This window comes from Cyprinus carpio, chromosome A24 (genome assembly GCF_018340385.1).
Source record: "Cyprinus carpio isolate SPL01 chromosome A24, ASM1834038v1, whole genome shotgun sequence".
Taxonomy (NCBI): Eukaryota; Metazoa; Chordata; class Actinopteri; order Cypriniformes; family Cyprinidae; genus Cyprinus; species Cyprinus carpio.
In genome coordinates this window covers 15,321,860-15,343,110 of record NC_056595.1, presented here as the reverse complement: position 1 = coordinate 15,343,110, position 21,251 = coordinate 15,321,860, and the positions used below count along the sequence as shown (strand labels likewise).

General features: G+C 36.7%; 2 protein-coding genes across 3 annotated transcripts in view; one reads left to right on the top strand and one right to left on the bottom strand.

Moving 5' to 3' along the window:
- LOC109049781 lies at positions 1-8,219 on the bottom strand. The gene is made up of 7 exons (XM_042714335.1): positions 6,519-8,219; positions 5,992-6,285; positions 5,864-5,902; positions 4,545-4,796; positions 3,738-3,842; positions 3,337-3,573; positions 1-2,435 (listed from the first exon to the last, which is right to left on the bottom strand). Exons 1-7 carry the CDS (start codon positions 6,550-6,552, stop codon positions 1,087-1,089), a joined length of 2,310 nt encoding a protein of 769 aa, XP_042570269.1. The 5' UTR covers positions 6,553-8,219; the 3' UTR covers positions 1-1,086.
- A 528-nt stretch (positions 8,220-8,747) lies between these two features.
- The window catches only part of LOC109050229 (brother of CDO-like), a 48,678-nt gene continuing 36,174 nt past the window's right edge, over positions 8,748-21,251 (top strand). Inside the window, exons 1-3 of one of the 2 annotated variants that reach the window (XM_042714332.1) lie at positions 8,748-8,766; positions 12,070-12,165; positions 12,624-12,712. In XM_042714332.1, the coding sequence (XP_042570266.1) occupies positions 12,633-12,712 (80 nt within the window). In that variant the 5' untranslated portion in view covers positions 8,748-8,766; positions 12,070-12,165; positions 12,624-12,632. Of the gene's footprint in view, positions 8,767-12,054; positions 12,166-12,623; positions 12,713-21,251 lie in introns of those variants that run through there. The other variant, XM_042714333.1, reaches the window with a different exon arrangement.

Genomic DNA, 21,251 nt, shown 5'->3' with positions numbered 1-21,251 from the left:
TTTAGATAATTAAAATCTTTATTGTGTTGTTGTTGTTTTTTATATCACATTTGTATAGACATTTTTTTTTTTTTTTTTGAGAACTGTGGAAAAGCAAAGCAGCCAAAAATGTAACAAAAACAGTAGGAATTAACATTTCATAATTTCAATTAATGTTCAAGCAATGTTCAGTTCGTAACACTGGCATGAAAACAAATTTGTTAAAATGTTCTGTAAATTATTCTTAACTGATCATTGATTTTCAGTTGCACAGCACCATGTAAACCAACTAACGAGAGTTTATATTATACTCAGTAGTAATTCCTCAGTATGCTTTAAAGGGGAGGGCTAATGCCATTTCATACATTCTGACATATTTACACTGTTGAGAGTTGCATTCTCATGCTAAACATGGCCAAAGTTTCAAAAAAAGGTGTTGGATGTATGACAGAGTATTTCTGTGCCAAATACACTCCATCAGGGTTTGTATAAGATTCTGAACTTTTTTTTTTGAGTCCCTGTATGATGTCATAAAGGGTGGAATTCCTTTTATGGGCACTGGTTGTCTGTTTGTTCTCTGCATTTCAGTGACAAATGTTTTATAAACATTAAAATGTAAGTTTTTGTTCATGTTTTATGTCGATGTCACAGCTTGCAGATGATTGCTACACAAAAGCTTTGTGTGCTCATGACTCTTTAGCTCCGCCCACAGCATACCTCCAGGAGCTCGACTGTTTTAGGAGAGAATCGTAAAGCTGTATCTGTCTTTTATAAGTCTGATAAAACTAGACTCTTCAGAGATATGAAGGATGCAATACTACTCTATAGGTAGATTTTTTTTAATTTGTGGCCATTATGTATATAATTTTTTCCCTGCACGTCATATGCAGGGCTCCATATGTTTTTATACTGCAAGATCAAAAATGATTTTCACAGTTTTAATTCATTTTTTTATGTTTTTGCACTTAAATAGCTACAAATTCAGTTCTATTCATAACATTAATCTATAAATGTACGAAATTTGAAAAAACCTTTCAAATACTTTTAAATGAAGTACAACATGTGACACTGTTTGTCACTGCAACACCGTGTCAGCTACCCGTATTTTTAAACTACCTCACAGTCCCTATGTGGCACAGCCCATAGCCTTCCACTCCTGTATATAAATTTGACCTCGCACTCCAATCCAGAGGTCTTGACCTTAAAGCAGCATCCTTCATCCTTGAGCTGAGCAGAGTGTCTCTGAGCCAGTGCCTGTAGCTCATCCCAGCCGTTACTTTCTCCCTCTCTGACCCACACTTTCCCACCTACCTCAGCCAGAACGTTGCCACCACACCACTGCATGTCACGCAGCCCTTCTGCCTTGAGCAAATACATACATGCACAACGTGGCACGCACACCTTGAAGCGCCCCCTTCCTTCTTCATAGCAAAGGCAGTGCAGTCGTACAAGGAATGAAGTTGGTTCTGACGTGATAAAACGAAGGACTTCCTCCACCCCATTGTCGATGGCGACAGGCCCATGAACCCTGCTGACAGAAAACAGCTTCGCAGGACCAAGTATTCGTACCGATTCGAGAATAAACTGGAAGTTGTGGTGCTCGCCGAGTTGTAAGTAGCTCTGGAATTCGGAGAGGGTCTCCTGGTGGAGCTGCATGAGAAAGCCCAAGCCCAGCTGCACAGGATTGAACTCCAACACTGAAAGCAAGCGATGGCGAACTCCCGCGTCAAAAGCTTCAGAGCTAAAAGCAGGATTTGACAAGACAAACCACACATGCTGAATGACCGTAGCAATGGATGCATTAGAAAAGTCAACAGTGGTTCGTTTGGGCTGCACTACATCTAGGAGACGTGCGATTCGAACGCACACCTCCAAGTACTGTCTAGCAAGAAGAGTTGCATCCTGGTCCGCAGAGGATGGAACCATGCTGCTCAGAGCTTTACGGATGACCCGCACAGAGACACCCTGGAAGGAAGTGACCCGGTGTAGTCTGCTGGGCCTGCAGGAAAACAACCCCTCAACTGAAGAGGACAGCTGGAGGCCTTCCTGGAGGGGATGCAGGTCTCGTAGCACCTGAGCGAGGACTCTCACACTCTGCAGCAGACTCTCAGCGTCCCCGTCCGTCCAGCACTGCTCCACTTCCTGCAGCAGTGCGGCCTCCACTCTGCCGCTGGCACTCAGTTGCTCAATCATACCTAGTATGCCTCCGCTAGGCTTCGCCTCCGGCTCCTCCAGAACTTCTGCCATGCAGTCCCACACCAGAAAGCTGAAGATGGCCCACACGGTGCGCTGATCTGTGCAGTCATCAGGACACAAGTGGTCCCAGCTGCGTAAGTGGTCCTGATCGTGCAGGTGGTCCCAGCTGTGCAGGTGACTGTGGATACCGCTGCGGAGAAGAGTCTCTGCTTTTTGCAGCAACCTCAACAGCAGACATCCCCTCTCTGAGAGCTGGACCCCTACAGATGACAACAAGATACATTCATGTTGGTTTCATTTGGTTTTGAAATACTGTACTATTTTGTTGTTCATAAAGTTTTTTTCTACTCTTCAAAAGTTTGGGTTCGTACAATTTTTTATGTGCTTGATTTGATCTAAAATACAGTAAAATTGTAATGCTGTCAAATATCTAATTCAAAATAACTTTTTTAATACATTTAAAAATATAATTTATTCCTGTGATGGCAAAGCTGAATTTTTAGCATTTATTACTCTAGTCTTCAGTGTCACATGATCCTTCAGAAATCATTCTAACATGCTGATTTGGTGCTCAAGAAATATTTCTTCTTACTGTTAATGTTGAAAACAATTGTGCTGCTTAATATTTTTTGGAATCAGTGAGTTTTTTGATAAAAAAGAACAGCATTTATTCGAAATAGAAATCTGTTGACATTATAAATGTGTTAATGTCTTAATTTAAACTAACTCTGCTTAAAATTATTAATTTCATTTAAAAAAAAAAAATCATACTGGCCCCATACTTTAGAACGGTAGTGTATTTTATAAGGTAAAAAGTATATTTTGTTTTTATATTATTTAAAATATATTTTTATAATGTATATTTATGCATGTAGGTAACATCACAAGATTTTTAAAATTATTTTATTTTAGAATTTATTTGGAAATATATCATAAAAGAGGCACCTTTTAAATAAATAGATTTGGACAAAAAAAATTTCATGTCAATGAGCAATTATGATTAGGCCTTTCTAAGAATAAAATATTCTTTATTTAATCCAGAGAAAGGAAGCAGAAATGCAACCTTCAGTTCTGTTAAAGATGCACTCTACTGAAAAACTATTTACAACAACAACAAAAAAAAGAATAACTTATTAAACAGAGTCTTTGGTCTTCACTTACACCGAGGGCTGAGTTCTGCCACTCTGCTCAGTAGTCTGTCAGCGTCCTTTGTCTTCTCTATATACAGGGACACTAGGGCCTCCAGCTGGGCCGAGTCTTCAATGCCAACCCCTTCCAGAAGGTACTCTCTGACGGTCCGACGCGGCAAACCCACCGCAACACCAACCTCACAGACATTAAACCTAATCTCATCCCCCACAGTCAAGCCCAGCTGAGTCATGACCTGCTGCAGGCCTCCTGATGGAAAATCAGACATGGACAACATCAGTTCAGAAAGCTTAGATCTTAGATGAATTCTGGAAACCAAAATTATTTTTTAGCTTTGAGCAAATTTACCAGCCATAAATATTTCTCTCTCATAGTTTTCAACAAAATGAGTATAATGTTGAAATGTGAACTACCTGACAGAGGTAAAGCTGCTCTCAAGTGAGCTCTAGTTTCCTCCACTGCTATCGGCACAATGCTGCCTTCAGGCTCTTTATTAAGGTCTTCCACCAAGCTCTTTACTGAAAAATGAGAAGATTGCAAAGAAAATATCATATTTCAGGTGGCTGAATTTCTGGCTGAAACAATATTAGGAGTTCTAACTGATGTTTATTACTTTTCTGTGGTAATATTGTTTGTGGAAACTTGATACACTACCATAAAAAAGTTTGAGGTACAAAAAAAAGAACACTTTTAATAAATTAATCAAAGTGACAGTAAAGGCATTTTAATGTTACAACTTTTCTATTTCAAATAATTACTGTTCATTGAACTTTGTATTCATCAAAGAATCCTAAAAATATTTTCCACAAAAATAATAAGCATCAAAATTTCTACAATGATAATAATAATAATAAGAACCATAGCACCAATAATAATTTCCAAATCAGCATATTCTAATGATTTCTGAAGGATCATGTTACACTTCAGACTGGAGTAATGGCTGCAGAAAATTCAGCTTTGCCATCACAGGAATAAATTACATTTTAAAATATATTAAAATGGAAAACAGTTACTTGAAACTGTAATAATATATCATAATATTTGTTATATTTTTCATCAAATAAATGCAGTCTTGATGAGCAAAAGAGACTTCTTTCAAAAACATTAAAAAATCTTAATTATTTCAAACATTTGACCAGTAGTGTACAATATTACATGCATTTATATTATAATACTGCATGCATCTCCATTCCAGATTCTGCCAGGAAAGTTGTACTGACTATTAAGTTCCTCAGCAAGTTGCTCGTCCTCATTCTGTAGCGCTGTGTAAAAGCTTGTGCACGCTTTTTCTCCTTTCTTCAGGCAGATGGACAGCAGAGTCTGTGCTTGCTGGGTTGGGATGAGTATTGCTTGGATCTTCTCCAGTTCCAACTGAGTCAGAATGCCTCTGGAGAAGAGATCGTAGGAGACCGGCAGGACAGAACAGCCCAAGCGTGAGCACAGAACATTAAACTGGGCCTGTAGCTGACATTCTGCATGGAGACAGGACAATGGTGAGGGATGGGGGACATTACATATATATATATATATATATATATATATATATATACAGTACAGGTCAAAAGTTTGGAAACATTACTATTTTTAATGTTTTTGAAAGAAGTTTCTTCTGCTCATCAAGCCTGCATTTATTTGATCAAAAATACAGAAAAAAAAATGTAATAAAATTAAATAATACTAAAATTTAAAAAAATTTATTATCAAAATCACAATACCCTAAATAAATCATTCTAATATGATGATTCATTAGAATTTTTAGGATCATTATCACATGATCCTTTAGAAATCATTCTAATATGATGATTCATTATCAAAGTTGGAAAACAGTTCTGCTGCTTAATATTTTTTCAGAACATGTGATACTTTTTTAGGATACTTTGATGAATAAAAAGTAAAAAAAAAAAAAAAAAAGCTATGAAGAAGCTATGTTTTTAAAATATAAATATTTTGTAATAACAATATACACTACTGGTCAGTAATTTGGGGTCAGTAATTTTTTTTTCTTTCTTTTTTTTAAATAAAATCAATACTTTTATTCAGCAAGGATGTGTTAAATCGATAAAAAGTGATAGTAAAGAAAATATATTATTAGATATATATATTATTAGAATTTTTTTTTTATTTTGAATAAATGCAGTTCTTTTTAACCTTTTATTCATCAAATATATTAGACAGCAGAACTGTTTCCAACACTCATAATAAATCAGAATATTGGAATGATTTCTAAATGATCACGTGATAGACTGGATGTTACATGTGACACTGAAGGCTGGAGTAATGATGACCGAAAATTCAGCTTTGCATCACAGGAATAAATTATTTTTTTAAAAAGTATATTCAAATAGAAAACTATTATTTTAAGTTGTAATAATATTTCACAATATTACTGTTTTTTTTTTTCTGTATTTTTGATTAAAATAAATGCAGGCTTGATGAGCAGAAGAGACTTCTTTCAAAAACATTAAAAAAATAGTAATGTTTCCCAACTGTTACTGCATTTACATTATATATATATATTAAGTAAAAGTGAAAATTCTACCTGTTGGACCTTGCTTAATGTCTGGTGGTTGGGAGTGATCTATTATGAGAGCGCAAAACGTTTTAGTATTTATATTATGTTACTGCATTTATGTTTTAAGACAGAATGCAACTTCAGTCATTGCATACCTTCTTCTGAGGTCAGCCAGGTTCGTAGACGCGGGTAATGTTTCTTGACTTTCCTCAGACACTCCATGAAACTAGAGGCACCACATTCGTCCATCTGTGCGTCAACAATCTCTAGAAGTTTTCGGACTTTGTTGGGCGGCGTTCGCTCAGCTTCAATTTCATAACAGTTTTCTCTAGAGAGCAGCCCTACAGATATAACACTGTCGAGCAGAGGGCCCAGGTGATAGAGGGCATCCACTAGAAGCATCTGTGAAGACAGGAGCCGGGCCTTCACAGTTTGCTTCTCCTCTGCTCCTATAGGAAGAGTGGGATAAGATGAGACATTTTTCATGCAAGTAACTCTAAGATTTTACAAATGTTTACTGTCAATCCGAACTATAAGTTCTCTAGAGAATCAGGTTTGGGCTAAGTTTAGCCATATGGACCAAAATATGAGCCAAATTAAAAAAATTAAATACAAATTTACATGTTTAATATACTAGACAGATACATAGATTCGAAAGATAGGATATCTACATAAAGCTTACCTGAATTGCGGGGTCTCTCGGTTGAGGAAGCCATCACAATACTAGCGTTACATGGGAATAAATCATACTCATCTTCAAACTATGGCACGTTCATTCAAATGTTTCACTTCTGATCTCACGCGATTCACTGATTCAGTTCACTTGATAGAAATCCTGACGCGTGGATCGCTCCTGACTGTAGATGCGGGAATCGACGACGACAAAAGTCACTCGGAGGCACTTTATGTCAAAAATGATATACTTTACGCATCGGCTAAATTAAGTTTCTCGAGCAGTTCCTCAGTGTACCATTACCACTTCCTGGAAGTGGTGAAAGCTTCAAGTCTGAGTCAACAAATTTTCATATTGACAATCAAATGTTAAAACCTCAGCTCCCACGGTCATTAAAGATTAATTTGGAGTGGAGAGGCTGATTTTTGAAACTAAATATATACAGTCTCAGGATTGAAACTGTGATTTAAATATTTGGGCGTGAGCTCTAAAAAGCTAATAAATTAAAGCTATATATTTATAATGAAAACAAATATAAAAGCAAATTCAAAATATTAATAAACATTACAGAAGTATTTGAATAATACTAACACTGCCTGTCGATTGGTCAGATGTGACACCAACTACAGTATGTTACCTGAAGGTAGAGGATTATTAATGAGGCCAGCAGGGGGCGCTCAGCCTGTGGTCTATGTGCTTCATAATGCCCCAGTGTAATGATGGAAACCAGCTCCTGGTGGTGATTGAGAGCAGTTCCCCACTCTCTGTAAATCACTTTCAATTGAAATGCCAGGAATTTTGATTGTATGCATCCATTTCCTCTTTCAGTTTAATATCCCACAGCTTACACCGAGGGCCACTTCACTGATCACTACCCTGGGTAATATCTCCAAAGGTTTTGGAAATGAGAGGGTATGAGGAGGATATGAGGAGAAGTAAATATTAAACAAAGTAACTGTGTGCTCTCATAAAGTGGTTGGGTATAGCGGGGCAAAATAGCAGGTTAGGGGTCGTCACGGAAACCCTCCATACACAGGGTGGGGCCCTTTGTGCCAAGAACGGTGGAGTGGAGGAGAGGCTGAATGGAGGATTAATCCCACACCAGTGCATCTCAATACTCCGTCCCCGCCAAGAGCCAAGAGCTCATTCCCATGTGCCGGTCTTTATTTCATCCATTCAGAAGTCAATAGGTCTGCTACACCCCCACCCCTCCACTCACGCACACACTCCTAAACACTGAAAAAACATTGCAGTCCATATAAATGAACATATGGAGACATAAGTGTGTTTACAATTCATTATAATAACTGATCAACTATTTTTAACAAATAAATAAAATTCCTTATTAGTCCTAAAAACGAGTGAACTCTTAATAAAATTGTAACAGAATGTGAATTAATGCATGTTTATTGTTTCTCACTCTTCAAAACTCAGAAAACACATGAATTCCTAAACCTGCACCCACAATAACATCCCTCACCTCCTATACAAACACACATTTGTGCAGGCTTAAATACACATTAATTCATTCACTTGTTTAAAACAATGAGGAGCTCTTATAATGAGTGTGGGGGTTGATGCTGGCTGGTTCTTCTTTAACACATTTATATCTACCCCCACTTCACTTTCGTGAAGAGCCACAACACCCTCTCACTTCCCAGTGAAGTATATTCACTCACATTTTCTCTTTCATCAGCACTTGACGCAATTCATATCCTCTTTGGCAAGAGTGACACATAGGAAACTCTGACACATGTTTAAACACTTCTGTAAACCACACAAACTTTCACACAAACACACACATCTAAAACAAACACACACACACTCTCTATAACTATATCATATTATGCACAACAGAGTTAGCTTGACAAGAGCTTTGTAAAGTGCTCTTGTGCTATTACAATTGCACATACTTAGAGTTTCAACAAACCCATAAAACTTTGACATTTGCCTGACTTGTCAATATAAGCATATTTTATGCTAATGCTAATGTGTAAATGAACTAAACATTAATGAGGTAAACATTTTATTGATTTATTTTATCTTCCCCTCTCACCTTCTTCTTTCTGTGTCAGTGCTCTTGCCATTATTCCCATCATGGCGATGATGACCGTCTGCAGATGACGCGTTAATGTAAGTCCCCAGCAGAGGGCAGCTGTAACTCTGTCGTGCTTGATGATATCCACCTTTGTGTGTGTGAGTTATAAGGGGAATTTTGCTCATTTTTTCCATGTTCCCACCTTAAAGAATTTGTTTGGTAAGTTGCTTTATTACTATTATCACTATCTGTGTAGTTAGCATGATATAAACATTCCTTTATCTCAAACATCAGAGTATACCCTTACCAAAAAGTAGTATACTTCAAGTTTATTTTATTAAGTATACTTAAGTAAAGTTCAAGTATATTTTTAAGTATACTTTATGTAGCAAGTATACAAATATCAGTGTTCTAGTAGTATACTTGTAATTGTACTGTTTCAATACTCCTTGGGACTAAATTGGCCCACTTTCTAGTATATAAAAGTATACTTTTAAGTATACTTTAAGTATAACAGTAGCAAACTTTGAGTATACAACTAGTTTACCTCTGTGTTTGTAGTTTACTGCAATTACACTAAAAGTGAATTATACTAAAAGTTTACTAATTAAATACTTTGTACACTTTGAAGTATAGTCTCAGTAAACTACTAGTTTAGTAGTTTTATACTGCATGTATACTCATAAGTTTTCTTTAAGTGAACTTTACATCATACATTAAGTATAATACTATATCCCTATTTAGGTTTTAATTTGTATATATTTTGTTATATGAATATCCGAACATACAAAACATCCAAAGAAAGAACAGGGTATCTGCTTGTTAACAAAAACATTTTATTCTAGCTTCATGCATTCTTTTTTTAAACACTTTAATGTGGGTAAGTTTCAAAGAAATAACATTTTGTACAAAAAGCTGAAAAAAAAAGACTATGAATTAGATTCAGAATGATAATCAAAATGTAGATGGAGTCGATCAACACCCCAAAGCTTGACTGTAATTATTACCTCTTCATCAGTCAACATTTTATTCCATAACGTTACAGTTTTGATGCTGTTTCATGTCAGATGATCGTGTTAGATTACATGTGTTAGTATCTGTTGTTTCTTTTTCATCTTTACTTGGGTTTTTTGGAAAATTCTGTACAGAAGATATGTACTAGCGCCCTCTACGGTATAACAATGAAAACACAGATTCTAGGAGCACAAGTATAGTTCAAATATATTTAGACTTTTTGTAAGTATAAGTCAAGTATACTTCAATGTCATTTTAAGTATATTTCTGAGAAGTAGATAAAGCCCATTTCTGAGAAGTACATAAAAAGTAAACTAAAAGCATACTTTCCTATTTTTAGTTTAAAAGAAGTATACTAATAGCAAACTTGAATAAACTTCTTTTTCGTAAGGGTAGGGCTTGCAACGTCCAAATCAGGGGTTTGCATTGAGTGGCTTGGATTAAAATTGTACGTCAAATGTAAATATACTTTGAGAAAGCTGACATGTCCTGTGGTGTGATATGCCATACTCCATCTACAACTATTTTAAACAACATTTTGCTAAATCTTAGTTTGGAATTATTCAGATTTTTAAATGTTTTTGAAAGAAGACTCTTAAATTCACATAGGCTGTTTTTATTTGATAAAAAATACAGTAAAACAATAATATTGTGAACTATTATTACAATTTAAAATAACTGTTTTCTGTTATAATATAGTTTAAAATTAATTTATTCCTTTGATAACAAAACCATTATTTCAGTCTTCAGCATCAAATGATCCTTCAGATATCATTCTAATATGCTGATCTGGGGCTCAAAAAACATTTCTTCTTATTATCAGTGTTTTTGCTGCTTAATATTTTTATAGAAACAGTGATAGATGATTTCGGAATCTCTGATGAGTAGAAAGTTTTTTTTAACATTATAAATGTCTTTACTGTCTTTACTGTTCCTTTTGATAAATGTATTGTGTCCTTGCTGCATAAAAGTAGTATTAGTTTCTTTAAAATAATGATAATAATAATAATAATAATAATGCAACAAAAAAAACTTTTAGCAGGACTGTAACTAACCATTGACCAATAACAAGCAACAAATTGGCCTGAGGTTGCATAAAATCTTTTGGTAAGTAATGATATCTTAATATAAATAAGTGTTGTAAGCCATTATGAGGCATGAACAAACAAATTGTTTTCAGTAGTGTAGACTGTAGATATCCTGAAGATGTTTGAATTACTTATATAATGTTTGTACCCAGAAGCATATGTTGTACAGTTTATGTGCTCAAATCTGATTGTGTGTGTGTGAGAGTGCATGAATTTGCGTGTGTGTCCAGGCAAGTGTCCGCCGCAGCTGTGCGGAGCTGTGATCTGAGGTCGGCTTTTGCTTGCTGTGAAAATATTATTGCAAGTGTTTATTATTACAGCACTGAGAGACAGTGGGAGTGTTGTGCGCCGTGCGGGCCAGCGAACAGGGGGTGTAGACCAGGAGTGTGTGAGAGGAAGGAGGGGTTTTTTACGCTCATTCCTTCTGTTCCCACTGACCGGCCCCCAGCGAGGCACGGTGCTTTGTGGGTAGTGAGCAGGCCTATTGGAGTTGATTAGTTCCGGCTGAGTCTCAGATAGAGTTCTGACAGTCCGGAGAAACGGGCTCACAGCGTGAACGGCCCCCTCCTCACGCACCCCCTTGCCCTCTCCAGCAGACAATAGAAGCAGCATGACAAGAGCTTTTTAAAACACTCCATACACTCCACTTTTCTGTCTGTCACACAAATGTGGACACACACACTCTCCCTATAACTATATCATATTATGCACAACAGAGTTAGCTTGACAAGAGCTTTGTGAAGTGCTCTGGTGGAGAGCATCACTATTACAATTGCACATACTTAGAGTGAAGGATTTCAACAAACCCATAACTCAAATTATTCAACTTTGGCTTAGAACTCGTCCTGTACTGTTTGCGGTACAGATACCTCAAATTATGCAGCTTTTTGAGAAAAGGTGTGCTATTACTTTTCTAAGTGCAGAGAAATAAGATATATGCCCTGTGAATGGGTGAAAAAAAATCATAACATTGAATGTGGGACCCAAGTCAAAATTAAGGACAGTGATGTTGGGGGTGGAGTCTTCTAACATTGTCCCACCTAGCAACCCCCCAAAACATCCTAGCAACTAGAACACCCTCTTTACCACATAGCAATGTCCTAAAACCCTTCATTACATCCTAGCAACTTTTGTGTTTTTTTTTTTTTATTAGAAAATTGTAAAATTACTTAACATTTTTTTAACATACAATTTTAAAATAAATAGTCTTTTTGTCATTATTTTTCTCTACAGTGTTCAACTACATTGTAAAAATGTTTTTTTTTTTTAAGTTGTACATGAAACAAAAAATGTAATTCAATCTTTCTACTTTTTAATTCAATTTAATTTTGAATTCATTGTGTTACTTGCCAGTTCTTTTTGAAATGTACCAACAATTTCTAAGTTAATAAACCCTACACCAACTTTTTCCCCCTTCAAGCTTTTTTGAGGCAGTAACCTTACACACCACCCTAGCAACCACCCATCCATGGCCTAGCAACTGCTGAGAACACCCTGACAACAGCCCAGAAACAAGGTAAAAATTACTCAGAACATCCCAGCAACCTAAAGGATAATCACCAATAATATAACCAACACATACAAATCTGGTTTCTTATTAATGTACAAAAAATATTAACTATTTAATATTAATTAGATAATTCAAATATAAATTTAATTTATATAATATTTAATCAGGACAGGAACCTCAAAGACCACCCTAGTAACCACCCAGTAATAGCCAAGCAGCTGCTGAGAACACCCTGGCAACAGGCTAGCAACACGCTTAAAACGCCCAAATTACTTAAATACAACCACCACTTACTTTTTTCTGGAACATGTAAAAATCAGTTTTCCTATTAATGCACATAAATTATGAAATATTGAATAATAATTATAGAAATGTAAATTAAATATATACGTAATATAACATAAGATCCAATTGTGTAACATAAAATAAATAGTTTATTTTTGGTTTGTCATTTTTCTCTGCAGTATCCATCTATGTGCCAGTTCTGTTCACTCAGGGCAGTAACCTCAGAGACCACCCTAGCAACGCCTAGCAACCACCGAGCAGTTGTGAGGTGAGTCGCTCACACTTCCTTCCGAAAAACCTAGTTTAGATTGTGAAACTGTCGAATTGTAAACAGAGCTTCATCAAATGCACCACTCAAACCTGCAGCTTCAAGTGCTTCCTGTGACACACCGACACTGGCTTCCTTGAGCACTTGATGCACAAACACACAGTTCAGGAGGGATACATGTAATCCTCAGCACTGTTTATTCAGCCAGTTACTGCAAACCACTATATAGAGCAAATTCAACACAACACTCCAAACCTCCTCTGAAAAATAACATCCCCTCACAAACAGCAACATGTAGCAACCGCACAATGTAGCTAACCAGCTCTAAACCACACCGCTTAGTTCAACATCCCACCATGGTGCACTGCAGGGGCAAACTACATCAACACCTCCCTGCCCCATTTTTCCTCACCTCTCTTATTTTATCTTACCTCTCTGTGCTCTCTTATTGCCCTCTCCATGCATTCTTCTCTCTTTTCTCTCTCTCCACACATAATTGATTAAGGGCTGCTTCCATAAATCAATTTGGTATGGGCATCAGTCAGTAATGAATGGGGGAAGCCCCCCTCAGAGCACCCAGTATTAATCTAGCACAGCAGGTCCTTCCACTCAGAACTCTCTGTCTTTCTCTCTTTTTCTCCCTTTCTTTTTTCTTTCACAAACTCGCAGACACTCACATACACAAACTGGACACAACTGCCAAAAACACACTCTATAAGCTCAGAGGGGAGCTGCTTCTCATCTTTGATGAAAGGGAAAGAGAGGGACGAGTGGAAAGGATGGAAAAATGAATGGACAGGCATGTGAAAGAGAGAACTTGTGGTCAAATCCAGTGATGGCAGAGCAGAAAAAGAGTGATGGCAGGAGAAAATATTCGCACACATACTCGCGTTCATTGATCCCTCACAACCAGTCTCTGAACAGTGTTCCAATGAAAACCGAATCTTGTTTTCTTAAATATATAGCTTATGTTTTATAATGTTAGTGCTGGAGACTGTGACTGATTTTACTTTATACTTTACTACATGCATAAGTATATAGTAAAGTATACATACATATATATATATATATATATATATATATATATATATATATATATATATATATATATCTATATATATATATATATATATATATATATATATATATACTCACTACTACAAAAAATACTTTTTTTGTAGTATTTTCATTTTCATTCTTTCGCAGTAAAACAGTTTAAACGCAGTCCTATGTCCTTATGCTATGTTCCAAGTCGTTTGTTGGTATGTGATGGCTTTGTGTGTGGAAAAGATGTAAATTGAGTATTTATACATTGGCAACCCAACCTTTATGCATTTATTTAATCAAACATGCAGTGAAAACAGTAATATTTAAATATTGTAACATTATTGTAATATTGTGTTTTGTATTTTAATATGTTTTAAAATGTATTCCTGTGTTGGCAAAGTGTCACATGTTTCTTCAGAAATCATTCTAATATGCTGATTTGGTGCTCAAAAGCATTTATTTGAAATAATACTCTTTTATAACTTTTGTGTGTTATAAAGTTTTTACTGTCACTTTTGATCAGTTTAAAGGTGCTGTATGTAAGTTTTTGATTTTGTAAAATTGGGACATATTTCCTCCGTCTTTTTTCAACTTTAGCACAGTTCTCTCTTCATCACACTTTTAGTTTTTTCTTCGCTGCTGTTTCTCATTTTGCACTACTTCAGTTCTCCCTTCCTCCCCACACCTCCCGACCCTCTCAGCTGCAGAGTGTTAGTGCTGATGATAGCGTAAGCCATATAGCCTTTAAAAACAGTTTGTTTAATGAGCTCCGAAGAGGCGGGTCACAGCTGAAGCCAATTGCGAGCCCTTCCTGTCGGCATGGCTACAGGCTCTGAGGTCACGAGGGGTCACGCTGGCCCCATCACACCAGTGGACTCCGGCCCAATGGCCTAATCTACAGAGGCATACTTACACTCATGGGGACACATCTGGTTCTGATGCAGCTCCGCAGTCGGCTCTCAGGGTTTAGGGTAAAGAGGGAAAGGGTTGCATACCTCTCAATGTCAAAGTCAGGGCCGAAGGTGGCATGTGCTTGGGGGGAATTCCTTGATCTTTCTCCTCTTCCTCGCTGAGAACAGGTGAGACCTGGATAAATCGATGTGGCAATGCTTTGAAGGCATTGCCAGTAAACGCGTGACTATTAATGATTGTAACTAACAAGTTGCAGGCCTTGCTGATGCACATTCTCATGCTCGTTTAACGCTCGTCTATTGCCATGTGTGCGTGTTCTTTCGTGGATGCCTGAAGCTAATACTTCACAGACCAAAGCACTATTTCTTACCCCCCTCACAGATCTGAAGATCAAACAGTAATGTACCTGCACACATGCGGGAAACATATGTGGGTTTGCAAAGGATCAGACATGCATATACATGCACAATGTGATTGATTTATGCGATTATGCATTCATTCGCATGCTTGGACATCAGGGTTGTGTGCTATTCAGAACTGAATTGAGAATGCGTTTTAAATTTCCATTCAAAATGTATATTCAGAGAAATGCATATAGCTGCAGTAACGTGTAAACTTTCAGTGGTGCCTGGACAAGGTCTTGTTCGAATGTTTAAAGAATTTTAAAGAAGTTTAATGTTTTTTTTTTTTTGGCCTTACAGACAGACCAACATAGATCTGTGAAATGTCACCTATAGAAATATTTAATTAAAATATTTATAATAAATACTTAATTTATATCTTCTTTGTTTTTATAAATAAACTTTCATTTTATAATTGCAATTCAATGCAACTGCACTTCAGATTCCAGTTCACCTTCCTGTAGAATGTGATCAGTTAAATTCAAACTTTTAAATTGAAAGGGAGCAATTTTTTATTATTTTTTTATTATTATTTTGAGAATAGATGGATAATGGATTATTTGCATTTTTTAAATTATTATCTATTTATTTATGCATTTTCTCTGCAGATTTTGTGGGGGAAAAAACTGCGTAAATTATGCAGAAGTTATTTAAATATTAAAAAAATAGATTGAAGCTGAAATTTATCATTTATGTGCCACTAGCACAGTGAAATTGACTGTTAAACAATGACTGTTTTCAAACAGGTTTCCCCAAACATTTAAATCTGATGTCTGACAACATTAACATCATCACCCCATCTGTTATTGGTCAGTGAAACTGAAACCATTGGTTGAGCCAGAGTTCCTGAGTTCCCTTACCCTAACCATGATACTTAAACAAAGTAATATTTTAGTAATACCACAGAGTCACAGCTCTTACATTTGATGGGAAATCAGCCTATAAATGGCTTACTTATAACTTGATAAGAGAAAGTGTTTTAGCAGAAAAACACTTTAGCTTTAAATGCAGCTGAGATTACTTTTCTTAGTCGCTGAAAGCATATTCAGCCAAAATATTTAATAAACAAACATGCAAGGGAATGAATGGAACTTTGGGAATGGCAGGCATTCCGATTGTGTGGAAATCTGCGGACACAGATTCCATGTGGACTGGTCATAGTCAAACGAAGTTCATTTAACTGTGTAGATTCACTGAGACTGGTTCAGTCAAGGTTAAAAGACACTGGTCACATTAACCATCAACCATACTTACCTTTACACATCTGAGGTGCTGCTAATGAAGGCAAATGCATACCTTTGCAGGAACTTGCATGTCTTATTTTTTATTGTTCGTGCTTCCAGATGCTCCATACACCTGAGCCTATAAAAAGGAGTGCGTTATGCCAGTAATTTCTGTTCTACTTCTTTACACACACACAAACAAGTACACACATGGTGCCATAATTGGCTCCTATTTTCCTTACCAGCTCCGACTCTGTACACCCCCCCCAAGCCCTAACCCCCACCCCCCCATTAACAGGCCCATAAAAGCACATCTGGAAAGTCACTCTACTCCTTTCCCCCTCTCTCCATCTCTCTCTTGCTCCCTCATGCAGCCGACAAGACGAATGCCACAGAAAGAGCCTCTCACAAGCAGCTACAAACACAGAAATAACACTGTCAGCCTAAGTAAGACATCTTAATGAGCCATCACCACAGAGAAACATGAGGAGGGCGGGCTATGGGAAAAACCATACGCATGCAGATAGTGTTAGCCACGATGACTGCACTGGATCTTCTGAGGTGTGATTTCATGAAGTACCATGGAGATCCACCCACTGTATTAAAGGCCGTTTTGGCTCATTCATACTGTGTAGTTGAAATAAAGTGCTTTGATGGTATAGCTAAAGGACTAGTCAGTCATATTGCTCATTTGTTGGAAATTACTACATATGTTCTGAAAACAAACTCTGGATGAAAAAAAAAAACCTCCCTATAAATGTCAAAACAGCGATTCTATCACCGCAGTTATTGTGTTATATCTTGTGCATCATTTACATTTTGCATTTGATGTTGATTTGATAGGAAACATTATAATTGTTACTTATTATTGGCATCATTGTACAGATTGAGAATTAATTGATTTTAAATTCAGTTGAGACATATGACATTGATCTTTTATATGCAATGTGTCTTAAAAGCCATACAGGCTATAATATGTTTTTAGATAAATCGCTCAGGAGGGGTTTGACCAACCAGTTAGACAGACAGACCACTAGGTTATTTATTTGTACAAATTATTCAAGCACACCAATCCCAGCCATTTCTAACATACTTTTGATTAATATGACTTAAATTTCACGAAATTAAAGATGCATCTTTGATTGTCGAAAAAAGAGAGATTCGTGCACACGCATCAAAGCAATGTACTTTCATGCTACAACAGTGTGCTCTCGACGTTTGACAATAAAATAACGCCATACTACATATTCCATGCTTTTGTTTTCTTTGTTGTAAGACGGCAGGGAGTGATGCAACCCGGAAAATCTTGAACGAACCCGAAAGGCACTCTATTTTTTATTTTTGCAAAATACAAAAAAATGAATACAAACTGAACTGTATTTTCTTGCGCATACATTTTGTAATATATTTTCACATTTGAATGTTTATTTGAAAAATGTTTTCAATTTGAAAAAAATATTTTTTAAAGCCACACTGTTTATAACATATATTTAGCACATTTGTAACATATTTAGGCCAGGAAAAAAATTGCCATATGGGTTGTGTGCATCTAAGGTTAGGGCTGTTATAAAAGACCAGATACCTTTTCTAATATAGCGATTTGCTCTTTTAATCAAGGCAGGATTTCCTTACTAACATCACTTATTTTGAGCATTGCAATTTCTTCAGTTCATTTTTCAACAAATGGCATGACCTGTCCTCATATCATCTCTGACATACACATATGTACTTGAAACATATGCGATATTTCTGACTCTGTGTTCTCTCTGCTATGTTTATCCACTCGTGCTTTGGCTCGTGAGAAATTGGAAACATCCCGCTGGGCACAGTTCATCCACCTCAGCAAACGAAGGCTGTTCTTACTTCATATTGGAGTATTACACATTCTTTGTGTGTGAAAAACAGCTTGAACTATCTCCGCATTGGGACTATAACTATATATACATTTAATGAGAGCCTCTGTGGCAAAGTAATGGTTGGTTGGGTTATGGGGTACGGCACTATAAGGAGGCATTGGTTTAGAGAAGAGGAAGGAGTGACTTGCTATGTTAATTCATTGAGATATCTCTCCACAGATAAGCTGACACAGTCTGATTCAGTCCAGCTATGATCATTCGCTCTCTGTTTTCCAATGGATCCAGGCACAGGACCAGGAAGAAAATAAAACAAGCCACAAGAATCTCCTGGCTGGGTGCTCTACTCCCTTTTTTTGCTCTACAACTTCTTTAGGCCCAGAGTAGGGTGGGGGGGGGGGGGGTGTAGGAAAAAAAGACGCCAGCATTTTTTATTCTCATTTTTAATGAAGTCTTGAGAAATGGGAGGTATTGCAGCACGGTTTGAGTTTCACTTTTGGGTCCAAGCCTCTTAAGCAGGAACATATGCGGCTCCTGGGCCCATGGGCTCAGGTTACCAGGGGGGCACTAAAACGTCAAGTGAGAGAAAGAGGGAAAGACAGGGTAATACAGAGGGAGACAAGCGAAGAAGATTAAGAAAGAATGTTTGTGTATTTGTGTGTTAAAAGTAAGAAGCAGGGAGTGAGAGAGAGAGAGAGAGAGCGGGAAACGGGTGGGTAGTTCTGCGGTAGGTAAATAGAGTTCTGACCTAAGCCCAGTCATTGAAACAGCAGGCCTTCTGCTCCACGGGATTTTCTCTAGGTTTTGTTTTGTGTGTGTGTGTTTTTTTTTTTTTTAGGTTGGAGCGGGGAAAGGGGAGATGGGGGGCCACTATTAACGAGCACCATCGTTTTTCTAATTAGAGCTTTGGGGAATATTTTCTTAAGGACTGTTGGCCCTTCCTGAAGGGCTCCCTTGAGAGGCAGTGTGTGTCTGTGAGTGTGTGTGTGTGTGTGTGTGTGTCTGGTGGAAGGAGAAGGGAAAAAGAGTGTGTATGAATGTACTTGCAAAGGTGTACTTGTGTGTTTGCATGTGTATGCAAATTATTTATTTTTAATAATTATATATTTATGTGATAAAAAAGTGCTGCACTGGAAAAAAGTATTTGTGAGAGAGAAAAGTTATCTATCTATCTATCTATCTATCTATCTATCTATCTATCTATCTATCTATCTATCTATCTATCTATCTATCTATCTATCTATCTATCTATCTATCTATATTTTTTTTGAAGCATGTAATGGAATGTATGTGTTTTTGCAGTGTGCTTTTAACTGAAGCCAATCTTGTACAGCTCCAAACTTACTGAGGACACATGAAGCTTAGTCATACTTTCAAGAGGTTGAGACACACACTCGCTTCCGTCTCATTCATACCTTTTGGATGTAAAAACACACTCTCTCTCTCCCACACACGCACATACTCTTAGTTCATTAGGTTTTGATGGTTAAGATCTTCTCTCTTGTTCACAGAGTTGACGAGCAAAGGAAAATATATTTTCTCTTTTCTTCCTTTTCCAAACCTTCTTTTCTTCTCATTTTCTCCTTGTGCTGTTTCTTTTCTGTGAGTCTGCTGCTCTTGTCTTGGTTTTGATCCCCCCGCACCCCCCATTTGTGGGCCTCTACTGAGCTCAGTGGAGCGGTTTCCTGAGTCTGCCTAGATTAATGAGTGTGTGTGTGTGTGTGTGCACACTTAAGAGTGCATGAAAAAAAAGGGTAGGAGAGAATGAGAGAGTTTGAGTCTGTGTGAGTGTGTGGTTCTCTTTTGGCTTTCCAGAGACCGCACATTATTTTTGTGAGGGTTTTTTATCTTCAAAGTCACTGTTTCCACAAAGTGCCTGTGTTTGCCTTGCTTGCTCACCATTTTGAAACATTCACAATCACAGGGCTGTTGTGGACATGATGGCAATCTCGCTTCCACAGTAAAAAAATCAACACGACCGACATGCATACTCATGTGTACACACATAAACTCACACACACTCACAGAAGGCCAGTTTGGATGACGAGGTGTTTGAGTAAACAGTGGTAGTCCATAAAGTTGTTGCTTTGTGTTTATGGATACACGTTCCATCCAAATAAATCCAGAGCACCTATCACATGCAAAACCTGTAATCAGATTCGTGAATAAATTGCAGACTGCTAAAAATAGCTTTTCTTATTGGAGCCATGTGTGGATTTGATGGGGGGGTGTTGCTGTGGTGGGTCGTAGTGAGTTGTAGTATGAATCAAACCAGTGGAAAAAAAACACTTGGTCTTTTCTGAGATAATATGGCTACGTGAGCTATGGCTGTGGCATGTTTATTTATTCTCACAACTTAGTGTGTGTATGTTAATACACAAACACACACTGAAGAGATGGTTATACAAACACATGCATGTTGTGTAATAACCCTTTTTACCTACATATACACTCTTTAACCTTGTTTAAAAATGCCCTGTTGTTTTGTATTCACACAATTAAATGTTATAGAATATATTAAGTAGGGGATAATATACAGTCAAATGGCCATTTTAATAGAATAAAGGAGTAGGGGTATAATTTATGATGAAGACTGTACATTAACTGCTTATTTAATGGCTGGTTACCAAATAAATGTGTATAATAGAATGGATATAAGAACAACAGTCAATTATATAGAGTGCCAAGAAAGAAATCTCACACATTACACAATATATATAAAAATATATAAAAAAAAACATTTAAAACAACAAAATAAAAAAAACAACACCACACAACATAATTCTGCTAAGAAATGTTTTTTAAAAACTTAACATGTCATTTCCTTTATTTAAATTGTTTGTGTAATTACTTGTGAAATTTACTAACAATTTATGAATGAAAATAAAATCCTAAGCTAATTTTTTTTTCAGTGTATAATAAACATCTTTAACTCAATAGCTTTATATTTCTCGATCATTTTTAATTTGATTATACTTCATGGGATTGTAGTTCTTTCCCTCACACTTGTACCTTTGTCCGATTTTTTTATTTTTTATTTTTTATTTTTTTTATGGCTTCAAATAAAAGTTTGCAATGTTGTAATACACCTCGGATCTGGTTA